Genomic DNA, 19673 nt, shown 5'->3' with positions numbered 1-19673 from the left:
TGCTTCAAATCTTTTAACAAGTACTCCAAAAACAGAGCATATTTCTCCCATTCTGGCCTCACTCAATTGGCTCCCAGTACATTTTATATTTTATTTTATTTTCGATAATTGTTTGAATGACCTTGCCCCGCCGTACCTCTCTGAGCTTCTTCATCCCTACTCGCCCTCTCGGCCCCTCGGGTCAGCTGAACTGCAGCTCCTGGAGGTACCGAGGTCTAAGAGGAAGCTAAAGAGGGGGCAGGACCTTTTTTATTGTTGGTCTTCAATTGCGGAATAACCTGCTCCTCCACATAAAAGAGGCTCCTTGACTGCCCCTTTTCAAAACTCGCCTTAAATTATTACCAAAGAATACTATTATTTTTTGGCTTTTACCACTAGCCAGACTTACTTTTCATTCCAAATTGTTTTTTTTTTTTTTTGTTCCTTTTAAGCGTTTTCATGCATTATCTTTTTATCTTAGTTTTTTTAATGGATGTGTTTTAGCTTGTAGCAATGTACAGCATGTTGTTTCAGGCTGTTTTTAAGCCTTTCCAGGGTACCATTGCAGGTTTTATAATGATAATGCTGTATACACTAATTCTTTTTTTTCCTTTAAATTTTAACATAATATACATGATAAATTGACATTAACCAATGTATGCTTTACATATATAAGATTTTCTCATGTGAGACCCTGTGCTGAAAATAAATCTCCACTTCAGAGAGGTCTGCTCCTACGGCAGTGATAAGAGACGGCCAGAGTCTCTACCGCGTGGTGTGGGAGTATCAAATATGAAGCCCCAGGCTCTGCTGGTGAAGCTCTGCTTTAAAGTAATCCTTTAAACATAGACCAAAGAAGACATACCACTTTGGTAATGCAGCTCATAGCTCATTAAAAAAAAAAATAAAAAAACAACCCTAACTCATTTTTAAATATTTGTGGTTGAAAGCATTCTGCGGATCCCTTGATAATGGTAGGAGATGATGTGATTGTGATTAAAAATGCTTTGCGGATGATAAACTACTGTGCAGGAAAGAAAATAAAAATGAGACAGATAGATAGATAGATAGATAGATAGATAGATAGATAGATAGATAGATAGATAGATAGATAGATAGATAGATAGATAGATAGATAGATAGATAGATAGATAGATATGCACACTGTTTTTTCCCCAAACATCTTCAATTACAGTTTATTGCTGTTATCCTATCATATTATCAAATTATCTTTATTTATTTTTTCTGGTATATTATTGTTTTTCCCCTTTATTCAATAACGTGTACCTTAAATCCAGGCACAAACGCAAGTTGTAAGATTGCGAACAAAGAAGAAAACAATCAGTTAACAGTTTTTATACAGTGGGGAAATGCCCTTCCTAAAGCGAGACGTTACACATAAAATTGTATTTTACTCGGCACGAAAGAGGGAATTGCTGCAAGATGTTTTGTGGCGTGACTCATTTTGTGTGACCTTCTGATTGACGCATCTGCTGAAGGTAACAGTTCTTCTTAATTTGAAAGATCCCCACGGATAAATTACCAAACTAAAGGTCAATGTGAAGTTTGGATACACAAGTGCCGTTAGAAGTGTGTTGCTAAAATTAAAAACAAATCACATTTCTGCTTATAAATTTACTTTAGAAAGAAATTGCAGCGATAGATTCTCTGGAAATACGCTCCTGTTTGCACCATATGGGAATAGGTTGTGCAATGGAAATTGTGTATACTGATTTTCACAGTGGAAAACACCAAAGCTGAGTGGAGTTCTTTGAAACAAAAAGGCTGCAAGAAGAATAAAGAAACTGAGAGGCGATAAGCTCTGAATGACAGAAAAAAAAAGATGCAAATGCCACATTGCCAACAGCACCCTGCCATGAAATAGAAAGCATAGATTAAGCCTGATTTGTCATGAGCGAAGAGTCACTGCTTCATGGTGGGTGCCCTGAAATTTTTCAAACCACCAGGCAGAGATGCGTTTTATACTCCTCTTGCAACAGGCTTCTCAGTGAAGCTGGCACGAAACGACAAGGTAACAGCAGACCAAACTCAATTAGCTGGAATATTAAAATAAATCCAGATTGTTAGCCTTTTAATCAAAACAGATTGGGGATTAAGACTAGACCAGCTCTTCTAAATTTTCCCGGCTGAATCAATTAAAGGAAAGCTCTAATTAAACATCTGCTTAATGGAAAGCCTAAGACTTCTCCGGCGTTCAAGCTTTTAAGCGTGATTAAAAAAAAAAAAAAAAAAAAAAACTCTGACATTTGCCTGCTCTATTTCTATCAACGAGTTCTCAAAGGCAGCATTAGAACTTTCATCAGAACCCCAGCTGCAATACAACCCGATAAACCCACACGCCATTAGGATGATTCAATAGATTCTCGCTCTATCGCTTCTCCAGACGCACAAGAAAATGGACAAGCTGCCACTTACTGAGAGAGAGGGGTGGGGGGTTCATTAAATACTGTACTGCTAAATAAACAGGGATGGTCTCATTCAAGACGGAACACAAAAAGCTTTTATGGGCCAGGCTAATTTCGCCTCCACTTTAAAGTCCACCTGATGTACCAATAATCAGGTGTAATCTAGAACAGAGGAGAGAGCAATTAGGGATTTTATGTGAAACTGACAGCATGGTACAAGTACAATTATTCAGCCCCTCTTCACCCTGCGTCCACAAAACAAAATCCATTCACCTGACCAGTCTATTGAACTTACATGCAGAACTGTAGATGGGTGGTTTAGATCAGAGTGTATTTATGTTTTGGTGGCCTACTCAAAGTTCTGATTAGTTTTACCGATCTTGGACAACACATGTATGTCTTTCCATAGCTGCTTTCCGCCCAGTCTGATTGATGTTGACGCTATTTTCGCACAGAACTCTGGTCTAAATGTGAAAAGCAGATAAAGACGAAACCACGAATCCTGCTGCGCCTCAACAAATTCGTGTCACACAATCCCGATAAAATACGCGCGGGTTTTAAAGCGCGACGCGAGGCACTGTGTGACTCTGTGTTGTCTAAATGGGTAAAAGACTAGAGCGTTTGTTCATTTTAAGTAAATCCCGCTCGCGCGTCTTGTTTCAGTCATAACATTGACATTAGTCACACTTCTGCTCCCTCCTCCTCCCGCCTCTGCTGCTCACAGTCGCCGCTGACACCTGCGACGCGTCGTTTTCGGCGGTGCGCACAAGAATGCGCCGTCAAAAAAAAGGCAAAACCCCGTCTTAAAAGATTGTTGATAGCGAAACAATCAGAAGCATCAGCCCCTTTTCCCGTCTAAATGGATACAGCCAGCCGAGGCAACCCGGTGGTGGCAGCGGACGAAGACGAAGCCGTCCGTTTTGCGCTTCTCAGAGCCGGGGTTCTGGGGTTAATTTTTGTGCTTGCCACATGTGGCAACGTTTTCTTTTTAGTCACCCTCTGGAAGAGGAGGAAGAGGAACTCGCGGACCCAGCTGTTCCTCCTGCACCTCTGCCTGGCGGATCTGGTGGTGGCCTTTTTCCAAGTCCTGCCGCAGCTCTCCATGGAAATTACGCACGGGTTCCGCGGGACGGACTTCCTCTGCCGCCTGGTAAAATACTTGCAGGTGGTCGGGATGTTCGCCTCCGCCTACATGATAGTGGCCATGGCTATTGACCGCTACCACGCCGTTTGCATGCCCATGGTCTCTTTCCTGGAGGGCTCCTTCCGGAGGTACGTCTCCATAGGCGCAGCGTGGCTCACCTCTCTCGTCTTCAGCTCTCCGCAGCTCTTCATCTTCTCCCTCCAGGAGGTGGAGGCCAATCTGCACGACTGCTGGGCGACGTTCGTTGAACCCTGGGGGAGCAGGATCTACATCAGCTGGATCACCGTCGCGGTGTTCGCTCTGCCTGCTGTCATTCTGTTATTCTGCCAGATGAGGATCTGCACAACTATCTACTTCAACATGAAGAGGAAGGCGCTGCAGTCGGGGCGCACAGGCACGAAGGGGGTCTCCAATGCCATGCTCAAGACAGTGAAAATGACTTTCGTGATCATAATGGCATACACGGTGTGCTGGAGCCCTTTCTTTGTTGTGCAGTTATGGTCTGCATGGAGCCCCAGCAGCGCACCTACGCAAGGTGGGTTACAGTGCTTCTACCGGGATGTTATGGGTCCCTGGCTGGAGCCAGTTTGGGTGCCATACCCGCCTAAGTTTGTTTAATACACGCAAATTACAACAGATATGTAATTACGTATAGCTAAAAAAGACATTTTGAAGATTGATCTAAATGTAAGCATATGTTTTCCTAATTCTCCTGAAAGATGCACATAAATATGTCTTTGTTTCTAGAAATACTTTCAATCATCATCACAAAAAAGGGCCCAAAGCAATACACAGGCATGGGTACATCTTGATATGGTGTCATCACACAGTAGATTTATTTCAGTAATTAAAGTGAAAAATATATACATACTTTATATATATATATATATATATATATATATATATATATATATATATATATATATATATATAGTCCTTGTCATTGGGTTTGGTTTCTCTTGTCGTCCTCTTGACAGTGAATAACAGTGATATGATGCTCTTTAACGGAGATATTGGGACATTTGGTTTTGCGGTCGGTTCCAAGTCCCGCTGGAAAATAACATCACCATCTCCCCAAATCTTGTCAGCAGATGAAAACATGATGCATCTGGCCTGGACACATCCTCTCAAAGCTGTACCTCGGGAGTACATATAGCTTGTGTACCTTTTTCTACCACATTTTTTCCTTCCACTCAACTTTCCATCAGCATGCCGAGTTACAGCAGAGCGCAAAGAAAGTTCCGATTTCCTGAGCGATGACCTTTGTGGGGCTTCCTGTCTGTGTTGTGGCTGGTCCCCATGATAAAAGAAATCCACAACATAGGATTTCTGTATTAAAAAAAAGTTGACATGGGTCTTGTCTAATATTCAAATTTCCCAAGGAACTGTTTGTTGTAAGCCATAATCAGCTAAATTAACAGAAAGGAATGCTCGACAAAACAAACCCTTTGTGCAGTGACATTTATTATGTACTTTTTAAAGGAATGTCTGATGTAAATGATCTTTTTAATGATGTTCTAGCTCACTTAGCAGTGGCACTACTTGTACCTTTACCATGTATGTGATTGAAATGCATCAAAGACAAGAGCGTGCATCAGCCCTTTAAGCTGGGGCCGTGGCATTAATAGTTTTCTCATCCATGTTCTTTTCATGTCTTGCAGGTCCCATATTCTCAATGATCATGCTGCTCGCCAGTCTCAACAGTTGCACAAACCCTTGGATATATCTCTACTACAGTTGAAAAAAAAAAAAAATTCTAAAATGAAAAGAATCAGGAGAAGAAAAATAATTAACAGGGTGTCTACAAATTCCCACCTGCGACGACTGAGGTGAAAAGGTCTTTTGTTGAACTGCGCCGGGAAGACTTTGAAGAAGAAAGGAGCGTTTGTTGTGTTCTCTGTTTGTGAAAAATATGCCCGCGCGCCTTTTGTGCAAAACAAAACAGAAAAGAAAAGATGTATATTTAGCAGACTGTGGGAGACGAGCAACACAACACAAATAGATTTGAACATGCTTCATCTTTTCAGGAGGCATTACGACGACTGCATGGAGGAGCACAGCGCTGTTTCCTGCGGGATGAAGATAAGCTACAAAACGAGCAATCAGAGACGTAAACCTTTTTTTTTTTTTTTTCTTCCTACCAACGTGTACAGACAAACAGGACATGTGCAGGCTGGTGATAGAAACAGGCATGTTTAAATTCAGACTACTCTCAGACGTGAATGACAATAAAACGAATTGTCCGACAATTAACTTTGCAAAGGCTGTTTTATTTCACCAGTTTGACTTTGATAGCTGTTTCCCAATCAAACAGATTAGACATTAGTACCACTTTACAATAAGGCTCCTGTTCTAGATAGCTAAAAGTTTATAGCTATGTTATTGGTTAATATGAAAACACTTTATAACTAATTTCTTAGCAAGCAGGAGACACAACTAATTGGTTTCTTGCCAAATAGTGAGCCTAGTCTGTTCAAATATATATTTCATCTAGGGTTGCTTATATTAAACATTACAGACTAAGTTACTACCTAGTAATCACAAACCGGTCAGAATTGTCTCTTGCTCTCCCTTAATTACTGTATAAACACTGTAAAGTGGTACCAAGACATTCAAAATATTTCAATAGGTTTTTAGTTTCTGATACCAAAAGACATGCAAACGCTTCCAGCGACAACACTGTAGGCTTTTAAAAAAAAAAAAAATCACATTTTAATAACCTTTACCGTTGTCAGAAATGTCAAAGTTTTATTTTTCACAACCACTTCCAGGAGTTTGCACGTGTTGCCATGGTTGCCGAGGAGTAGAGGTGACATTATTGGTAACATTATTGCACAAACTCATAACAAAGGGGACGATGACCGCAAAACGAGGCGTGCCTTAAAAAGTAGGGATTTTTGTCCACGTTCAGAATGGGGGCCTGTCAATAATGTTGGGTCCGTTATTGTCTGTAAAATCTCATTAGATCGCGCAGAACCCAAACCTTGTCTCCCGTTGACTTCTACACAAACTCACATCTAAATATTCTTCAGAAGTAGAGAAGATGGTTTTAACTCATATCTCTGAGTCTCGGATAAAACAATGTGGAGACCTGAACTTAAACACAGCTTTCGTCTTCAGACCTTCCTTCCTAACCTGGGCAGCCAGATTTATAATATTTAGTGTAGCACTTTCCACATTATCCTTCTCGTGTGCTTGTGGACACACGAATACAGAGAGAATTCATCTTGAAGGCGAGGTTACTTCCTTCCTCTCATGATTCACTACTTTCACATACAGTAAAAAGAGTTTGTTGCAGAAAGAAAAAAAAAACATTTTGACCTCTTATCACGAAACACTCAGAAGACTTCAAATAGCACCGAGAAGAATTTGCAGCATCAACAGCTACAGAGTCATTTGCAGAAGCATTCCATGGAGTCATGTAAAAGTTTATTAAACCTGCTTGCAGGAAGTTCCTGAAGTACACACCGACAGGTATTATTGACTTAGAAATCATGTTGATCCATATCGATAATTATCAACAAATTAAAAACATACATTTTAAATGCAGCCCTGGCCATCTTCAGATACAAAACACTGAATTCAAATTCAACCCTTTAGTCAACCAACTTTTTTTTTTTTACCAAAACTACATGTATTTAAAAATGAAAAAGTACACTTGCTCTTTGAAGAGGGTGGAGCGTTCCTGGGTCTGCCTTTTTTTGATCGGTTGGGAGGATGTAACGACTGTGATATTACCGTAAATGTTAGACTAGACTGCAAAAGGAAGGAAAACTGTTCTATTGCACTTTTTATTGACCTTTTTTTTCTCCTATCATAGATATATGTCTATCGATCGATATATATTATTTAATTATCATCCAGCCCTACCCCACAGTATGATACAACTTCCACCATGCTTCGCTGTATTTAAAAAAAAAATTCCCTTTGCTATTATAATGAACTGCAACTTAGATTAGGTTTCTGGTTTGCTCCTTTCTTTTCATCACACAATGTCAGAGATTCATATATGGAATCTCTTGAGAACATTAACATTTTTTGTTGATCGCTTTTTAAGACCCATGACAATGCTATCTTCGCCTAACGGCCAGATATGATGACAGGGTTACATGTTTCTTTTTAATGTAGAGTAGAAATTCGTTTTTTCCTCACCATCCCAGCAAAGCCAAGTGTCCTTATTTGCACCCGTGTAAACCTTGTACCGCTTTCCCCTGCACCTCACAGACCCATCCATGTACGCCAATTTTCTGCCGCACAGGCCCATCAGCCCAGATGGTGCTGAAGTCCCATTACAAAAGATCACATTTGCTGTAGAAACTCCATCAAATCAGCACAGAGAAGAGAGACGGCTGATAGGAGACACGTCTATTTTCATGTTAGGTAAAAAAAAAAAAAGAATGGAGGAAAAAAAAAAGATCAAAAATGTTTTCAGTGTAACCAGGGAGCCCATGGCACTTTGTTTTATTCCTGCCTCAAACAAGATTAGCTATCTCATGCAGCCAAAATACAGCGGTGACTAAGTGAGAGCCCGAGGGCGGAGAGGCGGGAGATAAATCCTGCTGCAGGTTTGTGTTCAAGTAATTGCATTGTTTAAAGTCGTCACCGCAGACTTAACGGGAGGAGAAAGAAGCTCCCCGAGACGCACGGGTTAAAAGGAACACAGCAGCAATTTCCTTCAAAAGAAAGCCGGAATATGTCACAAGTGGATATTCTGCCTCAACGGCTGACGAAGGCCCATTTTTTTTTACTAGGGACCCTTTGTTGCTTTTAGTTTTTCATTAAGCTTCAACTTAGCCTCATTTGGAAGTCCATTTGCATATGTTTGAAGCACAGTTTTATGTGAAGGATGCAGAAAACATTATTCTGATGATTCATCCCGCCAAGATGACATTAGAGCAGATGAGGCGCCGCAGTGGAACAGAGTCAATATATTCAACCTGGGTTTTTGATTAGCTTCGTACCTACAAGCAATCTCTTCTTTCAAAAACTTATTTTTTTGTTGTTGAGTTTTTAAAGACCTCAGCCTGACCTCAGCCAGTCCCGTTAGCCGTCTTTACCAAATCGAATTGCAAATTGGGGGGAAGCAGCTTCCTGGAAATGCCTCGCTATCTTCTTATAGCCTTGTCATGCTTTGTGGGCATCAATTATTCAAATTTCCAAAGTGTTTGGCAGATGCTTCGGGGGGGGTGGGGGGTGGGTACCAGTGGCTGCTCATTGGAGGGATGCAATGTGACATGTGGGCGTATTCATACAACAGTTATAACACCTCGTTAGGTACGTGGATAGTACTGGCCAAATTTGCAAACAATGCTTTCTTTCAACTCATTTTTCTCCAAACTTGTCCCCAGCAGCCCAGTTTCAAAACAAACAAAACCAAAACGGTAGCGTACGACGTCTGCAGTCCAGGGATTCCTGATAACCCCCCCCCCCCAAGTTAAAAGACTAAAATGGAAGTAATTGCACAATTAAGGTCCATCAGCGAAACACAGCACTTAAAGAGCAGCATGGTCGGCAAGTCACAAGTTGTCCTTTTTTGCTTCTCCGTCTAAACCGCGATGAATCATCAAAGTGGATCAAGAGCCATGAAATTAAACAAGAAAGGTGTAAATCAGCAGAGCCACCGAGGCAGAAAGCAGCGCTGAGAACGACTGAACGCACGTAATGAATATATATATATATATATATATATATATATATATATATATATATATATATATATATATATTGTTTTTAATCAAAAGTGTCTTTTGATAAATGTAGAAACCACTCATTTGTATGTAAAAACACACAAATTGGATTTTCTTTTTGTTGTTGTTTTAAATCGGAAAGCTGCAGTTTCTAATTGTACATAGATGCATCACAAGAAATTAGTATTCCATGAACAAAATGCAGTGACTTAATTGAAAAAGTGACTTACACATTCATTCCACAGGGTGATGCATCTCAATTGTTTATTTCTGTTCATTGATAATCATGGCATAAAGTTAATGAAATCCTCATAATCAGTTGCTTAACATTAACATTTTTTAATATTACCCAATCACGCCAGGTCATCAAAACTAAAACCAGTTGTATAAAAACATGATCTCGAGATTATTGAAATCCACGAAAGTCTCTTAGCTTATAAATCTTCGTCCATTTAAATTGCCTCACCGGTTGACAAATGGTGCAGACCCAATCGAATGATTACTTAACAGAGGACTTACGTCTTGCTCCTCTGTATCGCTCCATCTTGCTTCAGCCTTGTGTTTCTTCCAGTTCATTTCATTATATCATTTTTGTTTCTACTGACAGATATGTGATGCCCTACACAGCGCTCTGTCCAATTATATCGATGGAAAGTTAAGTGGAAGGAAAAAGTGGGATTACGATTGATTTTTTTGCGTCAAAATTCCATCCTTTGCTGGCCTGAAAACCTCTAGATTATTTGAAAAGTCAATTTACGTTTACCTCAAACCTTTTCGACAGTTGTTAAACGTCAAAAAACTGAACACTTTGTTGCTTAACAAACAAGTTTAGCAGTCCAAAGATCCCACATCCAGACCCTTACCCTTTCCTTGTCCGTCAAACATCTGCAAGAGCACGCGCTTATGTGAAGTTAATTTCAGACACTGATGGTCACCAGCTGGAGGTAAAACTTTCATGAAATCTGTTTGGCCTGATCCGTTTTGGAAATTGCTCGAATTTCACCAGAAAGGAATAAAGTGTGAAAACGACAAGTTTTTAAACTTCCTAATTTTCTTTTGGTCTATACTAATACAGACCTGGAAAGTGCTGAAACTCCCACTGTCCCCTGAAACAACATAGAAAGCCTGAAAAATAACAACAGTTTTGGGAGGATTATGTAGAAAAGCACATTTAAATGTCTAAAACAGATTAGACGTTCTGAAACACACCAGCGCTTAATGAAAAAAAGGGTCGCTGTGGGCCCCTTGAGAATATTATAAATTATTCTATTAATAGTTTGGCATAACTCTGACATAATCTTGTAAATTTTCGTCAACATACATACTGAAATGTAGGCCCTTTCATATAAAAAAAGTAAAATGTGCTGTTCACATTACAAAAATAGATTCAAATCTAGCAGGAAGGCACTGCAAATGAAAAAAGCGCCACCATGTGGACATTATCAGACCTGCATCTGAAGTGACAGATTACAGTAGCAGTTTTGCAAAAGACAAATATTTGACTGAGATGAAAAAAAAAAAAAAGTTCACAGAAAAACAGATGATATGTAATCTTCTAAAACTTTCTGCTTCTCTTTAAAAACGGCCCCGTCTCTCCTCAGGAGGGCAATCTCGTTCTCCAAAGTGCGGATTTTAGCCACAGCCATCTCTTCTCTGCGGTCCAGCTCCGAGATCTTGGTGTGCAGACTCAAGATCTTACTCCACAACTCCTCTTTGTCGGTGTCCGGCCTGCAGTACGAGTGCTCGTGCACCGAGCTGTGCTCCGCGTCGCCGGGTCCCGTCTCCTCCCCAAAGTCATCGGGATATTTCTCCTTAAGCAATTCTAAAGGGACAAAGCGAAAGGTCTGGCCCTGGTCTGCTTGGAAGGAAGCGCCATCCCCGGGTTCCTCGACGCTGGAGCGAGGGACGAGTGTCTCACAACACAACAGGGTGACAACCGAGTCGGTTCCGTCTTCGGAGCTTACGGACGACGTGAGGCGGGACGCTGCTGAGTCTCCACTGTCGCCCGTTACCTCACAAGGAGCGGTGCGTGTCTCGGGGACACTTGACTGACAGGGGATCCCGGGTTCTGGCAGAAGAGGGACTTGGATCAGCACCGCTGACTGTTCTCTGGCAATATGCCCCCTCGCTTGTGCCTGCATCGGTGCGCAGGTCTCCCTCAAAATGACGGGAATCTTACTGGGAACACACTCCAAGTGGTCAGTCTCCGAAGGGGATGTGGCCTTTGGGGGCCTCTGAAGGGCACCTTCATTCTCACAATCCTTGGATGAAAGAGAATAACACTTTTAAGAATCAGGCTACCGCCACATGTGGTTTTATGATCGCAGAATTACCGCGACGGCGTTAGACGTCTGCAAAGAATTGCAGGAAAGCTGCTACATACGTTTTCGGCCGGGGGAAAGAGGGAGGGAATGGCCGTGTTCTTCAGGTAGCGGATGCCCCAGCGGATGTCAAAGCAGTCCTCTGTGAAGTGCTCGCTGCAGAGATACTGATGCCGACTCGGGGTCCACACCCCCCGCCTCATGTTCTTCACCCACCTCTGGAGCCTGGGCTTGTCCTGCAAGGGAAAACTGTGCAGACAGAGAACAACGAAGGACCTTTAATAAAACGGAATGGAACAGATCCTTTTTATTTTTATTTATTTATTACAAAAAGGCAGAATGCAGCGGATGAAATGACAAAGAAGCAATGTTTTGGAAACGTTCACTGTAAGAAAACATATTAGTATTAGAGTAAATGTGGGTTGATGACAGTAATAATAAAAAAATACCAAATAAAAAGAATAATCGAATAAGCTGCTGTTAGTAAGCATCAGGGAACAAGTTGCGTTAGCAAACAATCCCATAACGACACTGTCAAACCTTCGTGTTATCACAAGAAATGTTGACGGTAATGGAAAAAAATACGACAGCTCACGGGTAGAAGCTGATTCTCTTGTTGTCCTGTTTTGACGGAGTCCCCCCACGATTTCGGCAAAGCTTTACTGCGCAGTAGCGTGGCATGTTTTCCTAGAAACAGCATGAAGACAACTTAACAAGACACGTTTATGGATATTTTTTAAACGCCAAAAATATTGCAAAATATCCTTTTCCGGTTTACCGCCTGATCGGCGGAGGTGACGTTTATCTGTATCCCCCAGAACGTTGGGGAGAGTCCTTAACAGCCAGCCGGGGGGATGACCTGGATTGAAGTGGCGTGGATTTGGAGTGGGGTTTCTTCTTACATAGAGGGGAATAGCCATCGTCAGTCAGAAAGAAACTCTCTGTGGTTTTCTTTGTTTCTTTTTATTACAGATTAAACAGATGACAGCCTAAACATTTCTGAAATGAGCGCCGAATCTGAACGGGTATGCCCCGGTCGATGCGCCGTTTGACCTATTGCCTGCCTCACCGGTTGACAAATGGTGCGCACCCAACGAAAGATTACTTAACAGACACGCGCCTAAAACAAATATAAATACAAAAGGATTATAAAACTTTGAAGTTTGCCTCCAAATTCAGGTGAAACCCCTTCGGATATTACAAATACAATCTAAGTAACATTAAAACATTTCCTCTTCTAAATAGAAAATCGGTTTCACCCGTAATCTAAAGAACGTAACCCGAAGACGGAAGCACAACGCGGGTAATTATCTTCCTCTCCCTCTACTCTTTTTCAGACTCCCCTCAAACCTCCACGTGCGCACAATTTGCACCAATCACGGCCCTCAGAGTCAGTGTGTTCGGAAGCGGACCAATAGGAATGCGAATCGTGTTGTTAGGGCGCAGGAATGCTCGCCGTCTTCTACAGCTGCTGGGTTTCGTTTCGCATCAGCTGGAGCTGTTGGCGGCTGACAGAAGCGTCCCCGAGGCTGTCCGTTACTTCTCCTGCAGGTAAATATTTGGCTTTCTTGGGTGGAGGAAATGACGGTTTTATTGCATTAGGGGTTTATTTGTAACCTAAAACATGAAAAGTAGCAGCAACACGGCGCGTTACTGTCAAAAGCGGAAAGTTTCTAGTCGGTTCCAGAGAGTTCCCATCATCAGCTTCATGCCGCTGCTAAAACTAGCCCGCGAAAGAAGCCGCCAAGCAACGACTCGTTGCTCCCTTTCTCCCGTGTTGTCCATTTATTTATTTATCTAACTTTTGATACGAATTCAGAGCTTCATCACTCGGTTAACATGTCCTGCCTCCGCAGCCAGAAAGGGTGTGAAAGGCGTCGGGATGGCCACGGCGCAGTCGGTGCTGCTGCTCGCAGTCCACGTTCTGCTCATCTCCGAGTTCATCCTGGCCAAGAGGGACTACTACGAGGTGCTGGGGGTGCCCAGGGATGCCACGGAGCGCCAGATCAAGAAGGCGTTCCACAAGCTGGCCCTCAAGTATCACCCCGACCGAAACAAGGGCGCGGACGCGGAGGCGAAGTTCAGAGAAATAGCGGAGGGTAAGTCAGCGGATCGTCGCGTTGTTTTTGTTTGTTTTTCTGTCGTGTCCAGGAAGTGCTTTGTTTACCAGCTTCCCGGTGAGGCGTTTGTCAAGTAAGACGCCTTTTTATTTTTTAGATCTTTCCTTCTGGAAGGCAGGGTAGGGAGGGAGGTTACCTGCGTATATTTGAAAACAGAATCGGAGCTGAAATATACTTTTTATACAATACAATTTGCTTTTTACAATACAGCACTCACACTCAATCTAAATCTAAGGGTACCGGCTGGTATGTGATAATCTTTCTATAATAATCTTGATTTCTTCAGGTTTTATTTTTACTTTTTGTGCATCACTGCACTTATTGTCCCTGTGGACATGCTGAGCCCTACATCATGTCTCTGAAGAAGACCTGTGGCTCCAGGCAGCACAGACTGTGTGTACTGCGCCCTGACCGGTGACACAGAAGTAGCTGACCTTTCCTTTCTAGGCTGATAATATCTATGCTGACTTGAAAAGTTTGGAATTTGCTTGTGTTTTCACAAAAAAATAAACAAAATCAAATCTGAATATCTTCTATCTATAACTTACAACTGGGCCAAAGTCCAAAAGTAATATCTTGATATTTTTAGGAAAAAATGTTGATATATTTATCTGAATATGCATTTCTTATTTATTTATTTTTTTAAACAAAAGCTGTAGATATGAGAAACATCTTAAACTTAACCTCCTGGAATACATAAAATTATAATTAGAACCTAACATTGACTATCTTAATATAAACAATGTAGTCTCACCTTTTTTATATCGCTTTTAAAAATATCTCTATTTTTTTTCAAATCTCAATATTTATTTTCAGCCCGCTTCTCAAACAAGAATATTTTTCCCATGAGCCATTATGTAAACACTGGCATAGTTAGCCTTTTGTAAAGGAAAACCGATTTAACCAGGTTGATCTAAAGTGATTTGTTTAAATGCAATTCATTTGCCGTCGTTTTAATGAAAGATCTTTTCAGTCGCAGGTCGTTTCCAGTCCTGAACTCTCAGCTTTCGAACAAAAAAAGTAGCCCCCCCCAAAAAAAAAGCTTTGATACCAGATTTTTAGAAAGATAATCCCAGTTAAAGATTAATGTGAATGAAATGTTCTTAATTTGCACAATATTGCTGTAAGACGGGAGGAAATGGTGGATCATAGAAATAAACGGGTTTCATCTGAATCCTCTTCATTTGGCGAAATCTTTAGTAACTCAGCTTTAAGGTAAGGAATTCAGTCTTTTCAGGGCTTTAGAGCGTTTTTTTTCCCAAGTAGGACCACAAACTTCAATGTTCGATTTGGATTTTATGTGATCAGACCAAGATGAATGAGTTGTTACCTCTCATGTGGTAGGAAGAGAAATCATAGTGTCCGAATGCCCTTTATTTAGTTCCATCCATCTTCTCACCAACGTCGGTGCTAAAGAACGGCATCCCCACAGCATGACGCTGCCACCACTATGTTTCACGCTGCCATGGTGTGCTCAGGATGCAACGTTGCATTTCAGGTTTGGCCTCGACTGACAGCTGCAGCTTAGTGTTTGCAGCAAAGCTGGACGGAAACTCCTTTTTTAATGCTGTTTTTATGTGCTGGCACATGATGTTCAACTCAGGCTGAGCGATACAGGAAAAAAAAAAAGCATATCGATAATATGTAAACCTTACTGATATCGACAAATTCAAACTATGTATTTTACGTGCAGCCCTGGTTTTATGCTGTTGCTTAGCAACCTATTTTTTAGATGCAGAACACAAACACTGAATTTAAACTCATCCCTTTATTCAACCAACTTTTTCCCCAAAACTGCAAGTTTAAAAAAAAAAAAAAGAACATGTACTCTCTGAACTCTTTGAAAGTGGCGGAGCTTGGTTCCTGGGTCTGCGTTTGATTGGCTGGGAGGATGTAATATTAACCTACATGGCTAGAATGCAAAAGGAAGGAAAATCTTTATTCTATTAAACTTTTTACTGACCTTTATTCTATCATTGATATACGTCTGATTTTTATATATTGTCGTTGAATTATCGTCCAGCCCATGTTCACCTCCTGATGCTTACTTTGAATCTGTTCTCCTCTTTCAGCTTATGAGACGTTATCGGACGTGAAGAAAAGGCGAGAGTACGACCAGTTTGGCCACTCTGCCTCATCAGGAGAGGCCTACAGAGGCAGCGGCTCTGCCAGGGACTACGACTTCAGGCAGCACTACCAGTCCTTCAACTTTGACGACCTCTTCAAAGACTTTGACCATTTCGGTCAGCGACACCAGCACCACTTCCACTCTCACAATCAGGCGCACCAGAAGAGACACTTCGACGGCCACTTCCAGGCTCACAAGGAGTCGATGAGCAGGCAGCGGCGGGGCTTTCAGCAGGGGGGCTTTGGCGGGGGACTGTTTGACGACATGTTCGAGGACTTGGAGAAAATGTTCTCCTTCAACTCGCACGCTTCCAGGACTGAGGGCAGGTTTCAAGGCTCGGCCAAGCATCACTGCAGGACGGTGACTCAGCGGCGGGGCAACATGGTGACCACCTTCACCGACTGCTCCTGAGATCAGAAGGGAGGAGGGGGGAGGAACCGGGACGCTGCACAGGATTTAGTTGTAGTGCTGAAATTGAAATCTAATTTATCACTTGGTGTGGCTTTTGTAATTCTCTGCATATTTCTGTCAACAGATTCCCAAGCAGGTCAAATAAGTGGCTGCTTTGAAGCAATAACTCATCCACGTTATCGATTATAGCATGGGACTAAGACCGAGGACCACTCAAACACTTCCCCCTTTTGTTCAGCCTTCTTTGGTCGATGTGTTCGCTTTGTTTATTATTATGAGTGCAGTTCGACACTCGGGTACGGCCTGCGTTTAAGCGATGCCCTAAAGCTCTTGTTCAGAGTTCTCAGCAGCTAACCCAGCCATCGTGACGCGCTTCCCGGCTCCGAAGCTACGACAAACGCCAGTTCCACTCAGCGGAGCGTCTAGGAAATCCAGCCGTCACCAACAGTTACCTCATTTTAAGTTTTTCTTCTTGCAGAGATGCGTCTCCCATCACTCAGTCAGCGTAGGAAATTAGCATCAGTCCCATGAAAAAGGCCGGGAAAGGGGCGCGGCGGGGCGGCTTACTGCGTCGCCGGCTCGTTTCTCGGTCAAGCTGGATGGCCTGACGGGTTAAGTTTCCCAAACTGATGTGACTGTGCAATATTTAGCACCTTTGCTCTTCATGTTGCCTATGATTTTAAAGACAGTGCCCTGCAAACGTCATTGTCTTCACATCTGCACTTTGTCTGTGTGTATGCGCGTGTGTGTGTGTGTGCGCAGAGTGTTGATTGGAAAAGTGTTTTGTCATTAAAACATGAGATCAAATCTTTGTTTTGTTTTTATTTCCCTCTCTAACCCAATGGAGAACTTTATTACATTACATAGAAGCTGTTTATAAAATAATTTGACATAAAAATGTGCCACTGCTAGCAGTGGGGGGGAAAAAAAGATTAAGTTAAAAAGCATTTTTATGGTGTTGGTTAATTGTTATGCAATGCATCACTGCGATTTTATATATAGAGATACAGTATTTCTTTGAATCTAAGGCAGGTGTTGTTCCAGAAAGTTCCACTAGAGGTCACACTTTCTTAAACCTTAACATGCCTAGATCTGGAATAACTAAAAGCAATAGATGCTGCATATGGGGGGAATACAAAAGCAAATTACAAATCAAGTTGCCTGTGTTTTTTTTCAACAATATTTTGTTTAAAGAGAAATTAAGTTGTATGTCAAATTGTTTCAGTTTTTCTTAATTTGGTCACATTAAAATAAAGTGACCAGAACAATCATATTCAGAAATGACTATATAAATATGGACGCCAAAACAAGAATAGCTTTTAATGGTGCCAAGCAAAGATGGTGCTTTTGTTTACTTTTATAATATTTAACTTAGACTCAAAGCTTCTCATATCACCTGTGGATCACAGCCATCATCATCAGGATTTTCAGAAACCTTGAAGTCTAACTTCTAAGCCTCCACTGTGCTCAGACCTTTCTGCTCTGACTTCCACAAACCACAAAGGATGAAATTATCTGTAGGAACTGCACATGACCAAGAGGAGGATCATTTAGCCTGAAACCAGCACAGCTGATTGCTCATGAGTTCAATCCTAAAAAAAAAACACAACTGGTTGAATTTGAAAGAAAAGCATTTCAAAGGTTACGTCACCCAGACTGTGCCACACCTAAATGCAGCTCTGCTAAAGTAAGATAGGTTACTACCCTGTAGATTCTGCCTTAGTTAAAATAATTGCCGAGTCATCACAGATCTGCAAACCGGTGCTTGCAAATCATTACCCCACCCTGCTTAAAAACCATAAAATTAAGAAAAACAAAATAGCCGTGTAACGTTTTTACTTTATGTTCACCCAGGAACCAGACTTTGGGTTGAAGCATTGAGCCAATATGTGACCAACCACAAACTCAAAGTTTGCATCGGTGAAAATTTAAACCCTTGCAGCACAGAGGATTTAGGTCATACTAGGACAAATAAAAGTAAAGAACTTAAATGCAAAAGTGTTATCATTTTGACCTAGAAGCTACCAATCTAAGCTGGTCGATACGTACCTCCACACAGAGGCATCCTGAAACAGGTTTCAGAAATCGTGTACACACAACGGACTGTAAACCGTCGGGGTCTCGATCTTCTCACATTCTGCTGAATCATCCTTCCTTGTGTTTATTCCTGATGCACCATCCATGCCCTCTGAATCAGGTGACCAACATTTATCATCAGGCGCGGCACATCAAAAGCAACCGTTGCCCTGCTAGGTGCCATATCAGTCTATGGGATTTGCTGAGCTTGCATTTATGTTTTCTGTCGACTCATGGCATGACTAGGATTTTATCCAATGACACAGTATGTTTCAACATCACACCTGCGCTACGGATAGCAGCAGGGGGCATAGACATATTCAACAAGGAACCGACACAGAATAGGGACAAAGGTGGGAAAGTGGTGACATCACAGGCGAGGCCGGTTGGCCTCAGGAACCCTGTGGCATCGGGGCCCTGAGACATCAGTATGTCCCGCAATCTGGACACATCGCAACCTTACTTCACGCAAACCCACAATAATGTAGATCTGGCTTAATTATGTCAACCAAGATGTCGCAGCTTCTGCCCCCTGGTGCCCGCTCTGGATATGCCAGCTCCTTCCAAAATGAAATGTTTTCATGCTAATCTTGTTCAAATTGGACCATTCCACTTGAGTCCGCTGTGTTTTTTTTTTTGTTATTACTGAAGCCAGTGTATTTTGCATTCGTATCAGAACCTTTTTGTGGTTTTGTTGGAAATCTATGAAGCATTTTTTTTTTCAAAAATCTCTAGCTTTTGGCACAGTGAGCTGGTCGTGGACAACCATGTTCTTTTTATAAAGCTTGGATGTTTACTTGGGACATAGCCAAGGAAATTGATCTTCTAACAAACTCATCAGAGAAGCAGAAGCCACCAAGTTACTTAGAAGCCTACTTTAAGGACCACGTCATTTCTTATGGTCTTTGCTGTTGAAGTATTCTGTAGGGGAGTCCTTGCAAAATTAGCTGGAATTCCCTCAGTGCTTCTGCGTTTCCCTTTTTGCCTTTACTCCAAAGAACCGTTAACAAAAATTATGGATCCAGTTCTGGTTTTGTACTACTCTGTTGATCAGACCTTAAAGCTATGTTTGTTTATTTTTTTCCCCCTTCTTTTCAGGTGAACTATTGTTTAGAAAGTACACCTGGTTCACGGCTTCTGTATTTATACTAGAGGCGCGTAGGTTTGTGTGCTCTCCTTTTTCACTGCTAAAAAACATATTCCAGAATCAGCCGCCTGTGTGTTTACCTGTATCCCTTTCTCGAAAAAAAAAAAAAAAAAGACATTAAAAAAAGCTCTTTGTTTTGTTGCTCCATAGAAAGTACCCCTGAGCAAGAGTCACTGATGGAGTTGCTTCCTGTCACCAAATGCTTGCTGAAGATGAGGGACTTGATGCAACTGG

At 41.7% G+C, this 19673-nt stretch overlaps 3 protein-coding genes across 3 annotated transcripts; 2 read left to right on the top strand and 1 right to left on the bottom strand.

The window, feature by feature from the left end:
- The first annotated feature begins 2238 nt into the window (after positions 1-2238).
- Positions 2239-5704, top strand: avpr2l (arginine vasopressin receptor 2, like). Its single transcript, XM_012878840.3, has 2 exons — positions 2239-4084; positions 5211-5704. Exons 1-2 carry the CDS (start codon positions 3265-3267, stop codon positions 5288-5290), a joined length of 900 nt encoding a protein of 299 aa, XP_012734294.2. The 5' UTR covers positions 2239-3264; the 3' UTR covers positions 5291-5704.
- Positions 5705-9478: 3774 nt separating this feature from the next.
- Positions 9479-12935, bottom strand: LOC105937504 (THAP domain-containing protein 5). Its single transcript, XM_036129493.1, has 3 exons — positions 12153-12935; positions 11620-11806; positions 9479-11497 (listed from the first exon to the last, which is right to left on the bottom strand). The coding sequence occupies exons 1-3, from the start codon at positions 12236-12238 to the stop codon at positions 10763-10765; spliced, it is 1008 nt and encodes a 335-aa protein (XP_035985386.1). The 5' UTR covers positions 12239-12935; the 3' UTR covers positions 9479-10762.
- A 61-nt stretch (positions 12936-12996) lies between these two features.
- Positions 12997-17023, top strand: LOC105937520 (dnaJ homolog subfamily B member 9). Its single transcript, XM_012878873.3, has 3 exons — positions 12997-13108; positions 13414-13656; positions 15750-17023. The coding sequence occupies exons 1-3, from the start codon at positions 13006-13008 to the stop codon at positions 16214-16216; spliced, it is 813 nt and encodes a 270-aa protein (XP_012734327.2). The 5' UTR covers positions 12997-13005; the 3' UTR covers positions 16217-17023.
- Positions 17024-19673: the final 2650 nt, after the last annotated feature.

Source organism: Fundulus heteroclitus, unplaced genomic scaffold (genome assembly GCF_011125445.2).
Source record: "Fundulus heteroclitus isolate FHET01 unplaced genomic scaffold, MU-UCD_Fhet_4.1 scaffold_176, whole genome shotgun sequence".
In the NCBI taxonomy this organism is placed as follows: Eukaryota; Metazoa; Chordata; class Actinopteri; order Cyprinodontiformes; family Fundulidae; genus Fundulus; species Fundulus heteroclitus.
The sequence above is the reverse complement of the archived record's forward strand: the minus strand, read 5'-3'. Positions and strand labels throughout refer to the sequence as shown.